Genomic DNA, 15291 nt, shown 5'->3' with positions numbered 1-15291 from the left:
AATGTCACTATCAAGTAACTATGTAACTTCAGTTCATAAACAAATGCTGTATCTAGGAAATTGGCTTAAAAGTAATTTGACTTTGTAATTTCCTACCTTGAAATTTGGTATCTGTTCTTTTAAAAACTCCTGCTCTGTCTGAAACGCCACCTTCAGGAAATCTTCACAACATGGCTCCTCTATTAACCCTTTAATGTTTTTACCAGCGTTTCACTGAGAAGTAGATCATATAAAAAACTCAGCAAATGCGCAGTTCCACCAAGTGTTTGCCAATTGCTGCTGGCTAGTCTGAAGGAGCTGACTGGGAGTTTTGGGGGATTGGTTGCTCTGTGAGCCGGAAGCTCACAAACTTGGAAGCTGCAGGTCTGAGGAGCAGATGCGTCTTGAAGGTGGAGCTAGGTCCACCCAACTGTTTTCAACAGATAAATGGTTGCCTTGGAGATCATAGGATATCTAACACATGCATGAAAAAAATCAAGGCAAAATGCCAGGCATGTTTTTGATGAGAGAATAGCATTATAGTATGATGTAAAGTCCAAAAAAAGTCAATTTAATATGATACTGTCCCTTTAACCATGAGCGATGGTGACTGAGTTAAAGACCTAATGGTGAGAACAGATGGGATATGCTTGTTAGATTACATAATTCTAGATTTCAAATCTCTCAAGAGCACAAAGAAGTCCTGTAGAGAAATATGGAGAGAGGCTCTTTGTCCTGATGGTCTATTCTGAGACAAAAACTAAAAATAATCAGGCAGGTAAAGCAGAGGTGGGGGCTGGACAGTGTTCACTAAATACTCCAACAGGATTAAAAAAAAAAAACTGTTTTACCAAACATACCTTCCTCATTCCTAAAAGGCTCAGAGATCTGGGGTGCATTTGTTTTCCTCACCTGGAAATACTGTACAGCAGAGGACTCCTCTGTTCTTTCACTGAAGACGGAGTGCTCACCAGCATGCCCCCGGCAGTTCTTCAGAAGGTTATAAAAGGACTGAAAGTCTGCAGCAGAGCACAAACACCGACGTCACCAGGACTAACCTGAGCTTCCACAGCAACTTTCCTATCAAACTCATATTCATTCAGCATCATGTTTGTCTGCAGCCAGGTGAAGCCCACCGGCTGCATGGTCTCATGGTGCTGGTTTTACCTGCGGGCGAGGAGAACTGCAGCAGCACGCTGTTGCAGCCCAGAGTGATGATGAACGACTGCTTCCCTACGCGGCTGCACTCTGTGTCACGAGAAACTGAACACTTGAACACACTCGTCTCCTCTCCTGCAGACACACACAAGGACATGCAGTGAATTTAGAGCGCTGCGTTAGAAACAAATCAGCAAAAAACAGCCAATAAATCTGTTTCTAAACCAGGACAACAAAAGGCTGATGATGGAACATTGATGCCTTTACAATGTTTGAGTGGGAGAGAACATTTCAGCAATTAATGGCACCCCACAGGCTGAAGATGAGTCACAACGGCCAACTTTAAAACCGCTCCAACAGGATTGATGCAGATTTTCCACAAAACGATGAGTCAGCAGGTGGAGCATCCTGGGTCGTTATATAACGAGAACATTAACATTGTTTCAAACACAAACATTTTAAGTAAAAAGTAGCACTTTTACTTTGGTACACCACCTCACAAAGTGTTCACACCCCTTCAGCTCTTTCACATTTTATCACAGTCCGACTCTAATCTCCTGCACTGGGATGTTTTGGACAGGCAAACAAAGAGCTGCTGATTGTGGCATACAAGCAAAACGAAGGGCGTTTTGAGAGTTTGCTACAAATAAAAATCTGAAAAGTGTGGCATGTGTTAGTATTCAGGCCCACTGAGTCACAGCTCTGTGAAGTGTATCGTGTGGCAGTTTTTATGGCAAGTCTGTGACAATTTATTTCCACCAAAAGTCAATTTTTGCCAAAAGAATTTTTTTTTTTGACAAAACATCGTTGGAAAGAAAGAGGTGGTGGTTTTGTTGCCAGGATATGGGACAGAGTCAAATTGCTTTCTCTTTTGCTAAGTCATGAAACCAAGCTGTTAGATGTTTCAGATTCTCAATTGATCTTAGGCCTGAACTTTGACTGGACCATTCTAACAAATGAATAAACATTAATTTTTCATTTCACAATTATTCACTACTTTATATTGTGGAACATGTACAGCTTGCTGTTGGAACAGTGTGGGACAGAATGTGTTTGATACACACTCGAGTTATGAAAACAGGTCTTTCCAAAACTCTGTAGTTGTGTGTTGCTTCACTCAGTGACATTCAGTGTCAAGGCTCCTTCACTGTTCAGTAGTCACGCACGCCTCATTCTAAGATGAAATGGAACCATATTTCTGACTGGCCTGACAAGATGCATTTCTAAAATCCAGAAATCCTCACAGTACATTTTCTATAACACATTTCCCTCAGTGTATTATCAGCCTGGCGGGCCACCAGGCTTTACTTGCCCCTCCACCGGCTAAGCGTGGTTTGTTTATTTTAATTTGGGTTTTTTATACATCAGTCACAGTAAAGATGAGGTAAGCTAGGTTTATAGTTGACGCATCAAACTGGGAATGAGGGGTTGCACACCAAATACAACATCCGGTATCTGACCCTTGACCTCTGACACTATCACTTCCAAGTTATGATACTGGCTCGTGCGCCTCCAAATGTTTTTAACTTAACATTTTTTAGCACAAAAACATGGTGAGGAGCTGGTGGGCTGCCACAGTGCCCCCAACATCGGGCTCAGCAGGTTTCCTGGGGAAAACCCTGCATTTCCATATGCAAATTCCCCTGCAAGCATTAAAGCAGTGAGGATGTTGAGCAGGCTGAGTCACAGCTAATCCAGTCCCTGATAGAGATGGTGGCTGAGGGCAGCCGCTAAGCACCTGTACAACAGATCAAGTAGAAAGGAGGAGCTCAGATGATCCCGTCTTTAGCCTTGTGTGTTTATTACAGCAGAGCAAAGCTGAGCAGTAAGCAGGAGAAAAACTGAATCCAAATGATGTAATCACAGGCCAGAGGGGCCTGGATGACAGCATGAAACCAAATACTGCAGTTGGTTTGTTTGTTTACTAGGATCCCCATCAGCCATCATCATGACAATGGCTACTCCACCTGGAGTCCACATCATAACAAGATCAGTAACACACTTTATATAAAGTTAAAATAATAAATCTCCATTTAACACTTTGTAACATGAATTAATCAGGTGTTACATAGAAACAGTGAAGGAAGGCGTTCCATGTTCTCAACCGACTGTTGTCTAGTATTATTATCGCATCATAGAAGATGAAACAGCAATTATGCATCACAATTATCTAAAGTGTGACTTAAACAAGTTAATTATTCAAAACATTTGGTATTTTAGATCTAATATTCTTTAAAAACAAAAGAACAAAGAAAGGCGATGTCAACCTGATCTGTATCTGGACGAGTTCAGGATGAGACCCGCTGTCTTATGTTGGACTAACTGTAGTTTGTTCAAACAGGACCACACCATGGGGCAATGCTGCAGCCAAGATAAGAAGCTGTGTTAATAACTCGAGAGATTAATATTAAGAATGACAACACAAGCTACTTCCTTCTAGATGTAGAACAGTACAAATCAGCACTAACCACTCCACGTTATGTGGTGTGCACTCACTTATTGTACATGAGCAATAATCACTGGTAGGTTTAGGGAACCATTCATTTCTCTCAACGTTGTGGTAGTAATGTTAACATTGTTCCATGGATGTTGGTGAGGGGCTTTAGGCAATAGGAATACGTGATATAGACAGTGGACGTTTGGCCTACAATAGAGCTCTGTAGTCTACCGGCTAATCGCGTTAATGCTTGTTGATAATGTAAACACCATCAAATCAGAGCAGCGGGAATGGCTGAGAGAACAAGGGAAGTTTAGACTTTTGCCTTAAGGTGGCGCCACAAAGCTTGTTAAAAAGGCATGTGCTAAAACATCAATTATCTGAACCTGGTTTGTGTTTAAACTAAGGCTGTCAACGTTAACGCATGCCATTACCTAAAAAAGTTTAGTGCGTTAGCATTATGTCTATCTATTAACGTAGATTAATCATTACCTATTTTGACCTAAAAGCTTCTCTTCTGTGGAGGGTCTCCTGGTTCACAGCCATCTGGTACTTGTAATGCAGAGTCGCAAACACAAGTGAAAAGATGAGCAAGGAGTCGGACTGCTATGTTCAGCGGCAACTTTTGCTTTGAAGAAACACCGTGATGCTGACACTTCGTATGCGTAACAGTTTTTTTCCAGACACATTGTGATGAGTGCCTCATCAAAATCATCAATACACATCAAATGTTGATAAATGTTTCTTATATTATGGTTCTAAAGCAACTCTAAACAGGAGGGATTTTTATCTAGATTTATAGGAACTCAGTGTTTCGGCTGTTTTGCAGTTTTCTGGAAGTTTGTTCCATATCTGTGGTGCATAGAAGTTGAAAGCTACTTCTCCATGTTTGGTTCTGGTTCTGGAGATGCAGAGCAGAAGCAGAACCAGAAGATCTGAGAGGTCTGCAAGGTCTGTAATGGATTTGGTGATAAGCTGTTCAGTGATTTATAAAATAAAGTCCACTCGTGCAAACAGCAGGACCAAACACAACTTAACATATTTTAAAATTGATTTTTGAGCATTTTGAGGAATGCTGATTCTCTATAGAATCAGTTTTTTTCTGCACTTCTAGAACAGACACCACACATCCTGGGCACAAACTATTTAGACTTTTGCCTTAAGGTGTCGCCACAGAGACAGTTTTTTCCCTCAGGCCTTCCCTGATTAACAAAATGAACAATTTGCAGCCAGAGCAGTCAGCTACTCTGCTGGGAAACAAAATAAGCATATTAACACTGCAGCAATCCACACACGGTCATACCATTTCTTTTAGCCCTCTTTTCCTTAAACTTTAGGTATTTCTACTTCATGTCTGGATGCTTTGAGCGCTTGAAACCAAAGTCAAATCCCTTGTTTGTGCACACAGTGTGTCACACAGGTCTAACGTGCAAGTAAACATGTCTGTTGCAATAAGCAACTAATCACATAAATAAACAGGAGCTCAATAATTTCCATTCTGATGATTATTAGTTCTGAAGAACAATTTTGTTTAGAGTTCATAATCCATTTTATCTATGGTTTCAGTTGTGTGTTGGTTTTTATTTCCTTTTCATTTATTGTTTTTGGTTGTCGTTTTATTTTGGATATTTAAAATGTTTTCCAGTTCCACTATGGAGTGTTCTGTACAAAATTCAAGCTTATTAGTCTTTGAGAGGGAAAAAACTGTGTGAATACATTGTTGTTTACCGCAATAATTACTGGGAATTTATCGTCCAGCAAAATTTGTTATAACATGTTTATGTGTAACACGTGTTCTACAGAGTGAATCAGCAGAAAAGAAGAAGAGTTGTGATGATGTTTAGAGCCCAGACTGTGGTGGCTGTCCAGCATGTGGAAACAGCGATGTTCAACAGCCTGTCTGTCAATCATAACCTGTTAAATATGAATTAGAAGAGCAATTACTCTGTGACACGCTTCCATCTGAATATTTTTTACAAAGCTAGTAAAACAACTTGGGTCATTTATCTCTTCCATCCATTTAAAACAGAACAGAGCGCCAACAATAAATGGAACCTTGGTAACTGGGCCAGCAGCGCTGAACAAAACCAACACTGGCTATTTTTACTTGGTCATTTCCACAAGCTCCCTTTTCTAGTGACCTCAGCCATGCTCAGTTTATTACCAGCAAAGCTGTTAAAGACATTAGAGAGGAGATAGCATCTGACTGTGCTTCACACAGAGACAGCTGGGCTGCAGAGAGCTGATCTCCTGCAGACAACTAAGAACAGAGCATTAGCATACAGCAGCAAGTTGCTCAAGTTAAAGAGTAAAACCTTTTAATGAGTCAATTTACAAAAAAGAAGAAAAAAACCCCCAGCAGCTTTAGGCCAGAATGTTGAGTGGTTTTATGTTTAAACAAATAATACAGACAGATGTAACTAATTGGAGCATAAGGGTCACTCTTAGGGCTGCAACTAACAATAATTTTAGTAATAAATTCTATCAATTAATCCAACAAATTCCCACATTCTGTAGATTTTTAATTTAATCACAAACCTTTTTTTACAGTGTTAGAAATACATTAAAAGATGCAAATAAATAAGTCAGTTCCCTTTCTAAATCAGAAATTGAACATTACATTGCCTTTATTTGCAGCAAAATAAAGAGATCTGTAGCTAAAACAATAGCAACATGTGAAAAGGTCAGGCCTTTCTTATTGTGTTATCAGTACAGTGTAGAATCTGGAGATTCATTTTTGGATTAATGATTAATAATTGATAGCAAAAGGTGCCTAATATGAGATTTCTTTTACTTTTTTTTTTACCACTTGAGTTCTGAGTAGAACAGATTAATTTAGCAAATTAAATCAAATGTATATTATGTTTTGGATAGTTTGAACTTAATTACTGTTCTGAGTGTGCTGCTCTTTCATCAAATGGCCTTTTTTAAGTCTGCATAGTCCGGTTAGCAAGATATTAATTGATTAATCGCAATGAACTGATTATTAAACAAATTCTTTGTTTCAGCCTAACCTGAAAATAACAAAATAATACAAATTTACTGAAAGCTAGCCAATAATAATAATAATAATAAAAATAAAAAAAACATAATAAAATAAAAAAATTACACTGCTGTTAAGTTGTGGTTGAACAGACTAATTTAAAAACTAATGAAACAGACCTGGACTGCATTACTTGCAGCTATCTCTAACAACTTTAGTTTTAGTGAACTAAACTTTACAGCACAGTGATTCTTGAGAATGGGGACAAAACAGGTCCTATGGATAAAGCACAAAATTTGAATATACACAAAATATAATTTTTTCAAATATCTGACTCAACTAACCTGGGTCATGTGAGAACAACAATGTATATTTTCCTGGTGTTTGCTGAATATTTTTTTTATTTTAAACATTGTAGTTGGTGGATGATGCCTGTAAAAGCCCTTGTCCAGGAGCAGAACTCAATACATTATAATAGTTTAAAATAATTAAAGAAGTACTAAAATTATATATTGTGACAATTAAGTATAAGTAGTCATATAAATAATTATAGAGGTATCAAATTTAATTAAAAATCATTTTTACATATTTTCCAACTCTGTTGAAATTTGTCCCTAGTTTTTGTCAACACCGTCAGAAATGAAAAGAATGTAAAAAAATCAGGCATTATTGGGGGGCACCAGAACTTCTGAGGACCCCATGACTTCGTCTTTTCTCTTCCTTTGCTAAGAGGGCTAGTTAGCTCTGGTTAGCTTATGTTATTTAGTTTTTTCTTCTGTTTAATTCCTAAGTTGTTTGTCACAACCATGATGCGTCAACACCATAACTGACAATTTACAAAACTTTGATGAAATTTTGTGAAATAAGAGCTTAATTTTGGTATAATGTAAAGATTTCATGGACCTGACGAGCTACAATATGGCCTCCTTCAGAATAACATCATATAAATTGAGGTGGTTTGGCTTTTTTTCAACTCCGTCAGATGTCAACTCCATCAGAGTTTTTCTGACTCTTTCGGTGAAATTGTTGTCAAATCTCACTTAAATGTGCAACTAATTCATTTTAATGTATTTTACATGAATTGCATTACTTCACATGTACCAAGTTTTTCATTCTACTCACTAGTTTGTCACCACCTTCAGTTCTGTGTCAACTCCGTCATGCACTGTCAACTCCGTCAGATGGACTTTTTGTTGTTTTTGTTTTTAAATATTTCTTTTGTTTTTTGAGAAGCATTTGTCTGTAAAATGAGTAAAAATATCACTAATAGGGTCATTAAAAATTATTTTTTATTTATTTTTGTCAGATGGTGATGACAACGTTCTAGGTCAGGTCGATTAAAAATGTATTTTTTTTTAAAAATGTTGCAACTGGGAGCCTGTACCTTAGCATCTTTACATTTCCTAAACATTATTTGTCATATTTGCATACATAAGGTTGAGAAATAACAAAAAAAAATTATGGGAAAATTAAAACCCATTTTGTCCCTATTCTCAAGAATCACTGAGCATATTCTATGTACTTTTAATGTCTGTGGGTGCAAAAGAATTTAATTTATTATCTCATCTCCTGGTTCTGTATAGATATTTTCATATATTTTTTGGTTTAAATTTCCCAGTCTGTTCATTGGTCTCTATTCCCTAGTAAGTTTTCTTGGCTGTGACGTCACTACATTTACTGTGGAACTGTTCAACAAAATCCTGACTTTCAGCTAATCAATTTTGTCAATCCGCCATTTTAAATAGTCACAACATTACCACAAAATATCTCGATAAAACTTTAAGTCTATTTCACCCAGCCCTGGTCCTGTCTGCATTTTACCTCAAGGCACAAACATGTAGAAGCTGCTCCGGTCAAATGACCAGTATGATGGCAGCATCATGTTAAGATTGTTATGGTACAAAAATATGTGTCTTTTGCATTCCTTGTTAATGTCTGTTATTTTATAGTGCCATCATGTTTGAAATAAATAAAATAAGAAATTTTATGGAGTTATTATTCATATCTGTCAAAACTGACAGATGGTGTAAATTATGTTCCACACAGACCTCCCTCCTCCTCTAACTGTAGTCACTACAGAACTTCAGGACATGGACTCATTCAGGAGGAGAAAAACACAACTCCTTATGGATCACTTTAAAGACAGCTAACATTTAAATAAGCAGGATAAGGTTATTTTAAATGGTCGTTCTTTGACCTGTGGAGGAAGTATTCAAGTTACTGCAACACAGCTATGTGTAAAGCCATAGGAAGTTCACACTGCCTTATTCCTGGAAAGGGCTCTTATTGTGAAGGTTTGCTGCATTGATGCTATAAATAGAGACACACATCACTGTGTTATTGTTTTGACTGTACTGTCTAGCGTCAGCAGACCTTTGGACAAAACGCTAGCAGTCCAAGAAATCTGGAGTTTCACATGCTTCAATGTTTTCAGGTCAAACTCATTTTAACATCTGACAAAGGTAACCTTAGAAAACACAGAAAACTTCAAATTACGAAGCTCATTCTTCATAGTTTGATGATTCCAATCTGGTTCAATGTAGAAACATACTTGGCCCCATTTGTGAAATCATAAATTAGGTGTGATAAAAAATGTTTTTGGTTCCATTCTATTTTAAGTACCGTCAGACCTACAGACTGAACAAAGCACTTTTAAAAAAATCTAACACCTGACGACATGAAGTTGGTCACAAGATTTCAAACCACCACACTGTGCCCAGATTCAAAGAACTTCAATGAGGAAACAAAATGATTGATATCTATTAATGTGGAATCAGTGAGAAAAGCATCTCTACTGGAGAACATGGAACAGAGGGGAAGCGTCCACAGACAGCAGACAACACATCAACAACTAAAACAAACAGGAAGTTCAGCAGGCCTCACATCATTTAAGGTCAGAGTTCACCATCCTACAATAAGGCAGAGAGACTGGGGCAAAATGGCTTCCAAAATGGCCACTCCTGACCCAAAACAACGTGACGGCCCGGTTTGGGAATGTATCCTAAAGACTAACGAGTCAGATGTTGAACATTTTGGAATGTTAGCATTCCCTCTCATAGGACATAAAAACAAGAAAACAATTCAGAAAAAGGAACGCCACACTAACAGTTAAACACGGTGTTGGTTGTATGATGATCTGGGGCTACTGCTTCAGGACCTGGAGAACTTTCTGAACCAACGATTCTGTTCTCTATACCAGTGTTTTTCAACCACTGTGCCGTGAGTGATCAACAGGTGTGCCGTGGAAATGATCCAATTTCACCTACGGTACGTATTTTCCAGACTACAAGCCACTACTTTTTTCCTAAGCTTTGAACCATGCGGCTTAGCCCTGGACGGCTTTTTTTACCAACCACCAGGGGGCTCTTTAGCATGAAGTGAATCATTCGAAGTCAAAATTGTAAATCAAAGAAGAACGCACTAATTTTCATTTAGAACAAGCACATGCTAGCAACAGGCATGAATGACAAATGTTTTCAAACTCATATGATGCAGTTTGAAAACTGCATCATATGTTTTCAAACATATGATGCAGCTTTTAAGTTGAGGAGTATCGATCTGGCATTACAGGATGGAAATAGAGCCGCTGCACGTAAACTCGGGGTGAACGAAACCATGGTTCGGCTTTAGAGACAGAGGACTGCATCCTTAATACATCCAGCAGATTTATTAGGACGCAGCCCTCTGCTGGGTCCTTATGGAAAACTGAGAGCAGCAGAGATACCAGCTGCTTATAGCCCAGTGCGGTTTCCAGTTGTTGTTTTTTTTTTGTTTGTTTTATTTGAAGGTGCAGCTCATAGTATGGTGCGCTCTATAGTCTGGAAAATACAGTAATTGGTCTTAAAAGATTTTTTGAAAATCAATTAATTATCTACAAATAATGCCATCTTCGAGTGTCTCTGCTGTAGCACTGACTAGCGGTGTAATCATGTAATTTTCATACCACTAGATGGCAGTAGGTACAGAGCATTTTGCATTAAAACAAGAGAATTAGAGATGCATGAATGTTACAGGTAGCAGTGAGAGCATTGTATCTAGCAAGACTGTGACGACAGTGAAGCTCAGCAGTAGTTGGAAAGAACATGGATCCATTTCCCACAACATATCTGTGTGAAGTGAGCTTCTCAAGCCTGGCTACTATAAAAACTAAACACAGAGAGAGACTGAGAGCTGTTGAGGAAGAGCTTTGTCTTTCTTCAATTTCTGCCAGGAAATCAGCTGTTTTCATCCAAACATGCAGAGGTTTCACACTAGGTGGGTAAAAAATACAGATATTGACATTTTGTACATGCAACTCTTCATATTGTAACAGTGAATATGAAGTAAAATCTTTAACAAATATTACTGCTTCTTTCAGAATAAGAATGATTTTCTGTATTCCAACTTAAAGAATGCTTGTGGATTAGTTTGTAAAAAAAACTAATCCACAAGGTCAAACTAATTTAGTTTTCTACAACTTCTGTAAATTTAAGACCACATCGTTAAGTGCAATTTGAAATAAGAAATGTAAAATGTGATAAAAAAAATACATTTTTGTGTTTATTTGATTCCTATGCAAGAGACTTTGATAAGAATGATTATATATGTAATATAGGCGGCTACAGAGTATCTTTGTTTACATTTTTGGTTGGTGGTGTGCCTCGAGATTTTTTCAATTAAAATAATGTATCTCCACTTAAAAAATGTTGAAAAACACTGCTCTATACTGTCTCGACATGGTGACAATTTTGACAGACATGTCAAAATCATATATTTGTAAAAGTTACATACCGTTTTAAACAGGTTGTTCCTACTGGGAAACCCCCCAATGTGGCCAAATTAAAACAATTGTGCAAAGAAGAGTGATCCTTGGCAGACATTCCCACCAAAAGTTGACAGCCAGTTGCTTGGTGCAGGTTTGGCCATGTGTCTTTGGATGCCTTTTTTCCCTTAATACATAAAATCCTCATGTGGAAACTGTTCAGGTTGTCATTATGACATGTTGATCTGAAACATTCACATGCAACAGAAAAGGAAGTACAGATTAAATCTGTAATGGGGCAATTACTGTTTTTCACTGAACAGTAAAAGTCAAGTGAAGCAGCAGGACTTGGACACAGGCCTGTCACAATAATCAATAAATCAATTAATTGCATGATAAATTAAAACAAACAATTTTCACCTGCATAATTTATAGTATTTCTCATTTTCTACCAAAAAACCGATGATAGAAGTCTTCAATCTGACGACTTGGTCTCAACCAGCCCTTATTTTGAAGGACAATTTTGTTTGCAACAAGGAAAAGTATCCATTTTACTTGTTTCTGATTTGTTTATTTATATTGGATATTTAAAATGTCTTCCTGTTCCAGTGCTAAATGTTAAACAGAATTTAAAGTCTACTGATCTGTAAGAACGGGTTCCTGCATTATTATTACTTGAAAATGGCATCAAAACAACATTATTATCGTTTATTGCAATAACTTCTAGGACAAATGTCATTCAGCAATATTTGTTATTGTGACAGGCCTACTTGGAAATATGCCTTTGTTGTATGTGTGCGTTTGTGTGATTTCTAATCAGAATCATTTGTCTTCCACACACCAGGAGCGAGTCAGGATGTGTGTGTTGTGAGTCAGGTGGAGCCTGTGGTCTTCAGAACAGTGGGCCTGATTAAAACCGTGAAGTCGCTCCCTCCTGCGTCCGCTTGCTAAGGAGCTCACCATCAGGACTCATCACCGTCAATCTGCAAATTTTTTTTTAGCCGGAATAAGAAACTTGTGTGAAATTACAGCACACTGATTCTGATTCTCATTAAAGACACTCTGAAGGCGATATGCAGGTTTAAGTTGTAAAAGGACACCATCCATCGTAAAAGCTAATTAGAGCTAAAAACATTTTTATTCACATGATAAAGAAATTTTAGAACTCAAACAACCCATGAATGCAGTTATCAATGAAAAACTATCCAGAAAGAACTGAGAACAACTAGAACGGTCCTGCACACAGTATTAAAAAAAGGGATTGATTAAGCAGATCATAAGGAAAAAACTAAGTGCAGAATTCAGACCAAGGAAATAGCCTGCTTTCAGGGATCCCATGTAATGGACCTTACCAAGCTCCGCCCAGAAACGCCCCCTAAAATCCCACGTGGCTGCATGTCTCACAAACAAAGCCTCGTGGAGCTTAGTTTCTATGTAAACATGGCATCTTTCACTTCGACTGACTCTCTGCAGAGTATTTCTGAGTTAATTAGCGTAGCATTTCTGCCGGATTTTCACAAAATATCAGCCACGACAATGGACAGGGGAACAAACAAGTTCATGTCATCTTTTTTGGACGACATCAAGGTGTTTGAGTCACGCAATGCCTCCAACATTGAGCGCGTCGCAGCTAAATGCTACCTGTCGATGAGGAAAACAGCAGATCCTCACACCCTAAGCATAAATATAGCTTTGGTCAAGATCACTGATGCCTATTGTTCTTGCAAAGCTGGGTAAGTTGGGCATTCATGGATTTTAGGGTTACTTTCGAAATCAGTCATTTCTGTTGTTGGCAAATGTTTGAGTGTGTCTAGGCCTGACACACTGTACTCGGTGCTAGCGTGGCTAATACGATTACAGTTTAGTAAAAAGCCTTTTCAGGTAAAATAAAATCTTTAATGCATGTCAGATACGGTACACATTGCATATTGATCTGTTTAGCTAAAGTAAGACCGTGTAACAGACAGGCTTCAGGGTGTAGAAGTTGTATCGTACTGCCATTATGCTGTACTTAGCTAAAAGGTTTTCATAATGGATGTGTTAATTATTGACTCTTTTTTTTCATTCACTAAACACAAAGAAAGCAAAGCAATAATACTTACACCAGCACACACTCCTTTGTTCTTATTGATCCTACGACGGTTGAGCTGCAAATGCGGTCGTGCACAAGCTTTGATCCAAGCAAGGCATCCCGTTTCAGATTTTGGAAATCTGTGAATTTTAGTTCCACAAATACGATCAGGATACCTGACATCGCCTGAACAGATACCCCACTGACAGTGGAGAACCATTCTTTTTCGAGTCCTGACGCAAAAACTTTCTGCCGGTCTGCTAGTCCACAATGTACATTAGTATGTTTACTACTGTAGCTGGGCATTAGCCAATGAAACGCGGCCCCTGTGGTAAGGTCCATTGTTGTAAAAAGCTAAACTTTAACACATTAAATGTAAATAGGAACAGGTTATGCAACTACTTCAGTTTAGCTAGAAATGCAACTTGTCAGTATTTATTTTGGTAAGTTTATTCAAGAATGTTTTATAATTGACACTTTATCCACAAGAAACAGAAAAGCAGTTATTTAATGAAATTTATCAAAAATAAACATATATATTAATGGATTGATTTTCAACATTTTACACCACAAATTCATTGCGTCTTATTTTAATGGAAATCAAACAGGTTTCATGTTCTCCTCCCGTATTTAAACTTTCATACTCCATTTGATATTCCCTTTACTTTTGTATTGTATTTTAAATTGACCGACTTCAATATATCTTAGGTCTATTTCTACAGATATATTGACGTTGGCTTTCGCCATAATAATAATAATGTTGCGCTGAGTATACCTTTTAAAATCTTTTTCTTTTTTTTTTCTTTTTTGCATAACCGTAAACTTGGACAGCCGCAGTGTGTTGCTGTTTTTAATAGGGGAATTACATTAAGTGGGAAAATGTGCAGAGCAGCTCTGATGCTGCCTTCACGGCACCCATGAGGTGGCGGGCAAGGGATGAAGCCATTGTTCCAATGAGAACAAAGATGAATGCATAAGTAATGAGGGCCCAGTGTGACTACGCTACCAAATGTGCCTCTACAGCTTTAACTTAAAACTACTACTTATGAAAAGTTTGAGTGTGCCATTAAATCCACGGTCCGATAAAGGCCACGCAGTGCGAAGCGCCGCCCGGACCGCAGAGCACAGTGGCGGGTCATAAGTGATATCTCCAGGTCTCTGCTGCGAATCAGTTCAAAGCGGCTAATTCAAGCTAAGCACTCTCCTACCTACCCGGCTCCCAGGGGAACAAAACTGATTCATGCCGACTTATAAAAACACAGCTTACACTATTACGACAAAATATAAATAAACAAAACCAAAGGTGTTAAATGGATGCAACCACGTAAGCTTATCACGTCACTGTTAAATCTAGGCTAGTGGTATTGTTTAACTAGCATGTTTTAGTTCACGTTATTTAGCAACCGTCCTTATCGTTAAACTACTCTACATGTTCTTGACCGCGTTATTCCAAGCAGTGAACTTCGTTGTATGGTACCTAAACCCAATGTGTTCAGGCTTCAGAATCCCAAATAAGCTACAAAATATTTAGTTTTCTTTACTTCCCACGTGACAAGTAAAGGGAAACGAGGTGGTCTCAAGATGGAACAGCTCCTTGTTGGCTAAAGCTACCGCTGGCCACATTAGCACTGAGCATTAGCAGTTCAATCAGGCCGACCTTCCAGAGAGCAGTTGTTAGAAACAAACAGTCCAACTCACCATTGGAGAGATTGATGAGGGCAGCATCTTGTGAGGTTTTCACTTCTAGCCGCAGCGGCTGCTGCTCTGAATGTCGCTGTATGTCTCCATTCGCGTCTCCGATAGAGAGCAACCGCACGCCGCGGAACACAGAGACCGCCATCTTCGATCTGGAAGTAGAGGCAGGTCGACGCCGCTCACGTCCAACCAAGCAGTGCTCTCTACTGGAGGCAGGACAGCCATCA

At 38.4% G+C, this 15291-nt stretch overlaps 1 protein-coding gene across 1 annotated transcript in view; it reads right to left on the bottom strand.

Moving 5' to 3' along the window:
- The window catches only part of carm1 (coactivator-associated arginine methyltransferase 1), a 39933-nt gene extending 24665 nt beyond the window's left edge, over positions 1-15268 (bottom strand). The window contains exons 1-3 of the mRNA XM_015012562.2: positions 15068-15268; positions 1147-1272; positions 892-998 (exon numbers count right to left, since the gene is read on the bottom strand). Of these exons, the coding sequence (XP_014868048.2) occupies positions 892-998; positions 1147-1272; positions 15068-15209 (375 nt within the window). The 5' untranslated portion in view covers positions 15210-15268. The remainder of the gene's footprint in view (positions 1-891; positions 999-1146; positions 1273-15067) is intronic.
- Positions 15269-15291: the final 23 nt, after the last annotated feature.

This window comes from Poecilia mexicana, unplaced genomic scaffold, assembly GCF_051168715.1.
Source record: "Poecilia mexicana isolate PSO_F unplaced genomic scaffold, ASM5116871v1 scaffold_8, whole genome shotgun sequence".
Taxonomy (NCBI): domain Eukaryota; kingdom Metazoa; phylum Chordata; class Actinopteri; order Cyprinodontiformes; family Poeciliidae; genus Poecilia; species Poecilia mexicana.
The sequence above is the reverse complement of the archived record's forward strand: the minus strand, read 5'-3'. Positions and strand labels throughout refer to the sequence as shown.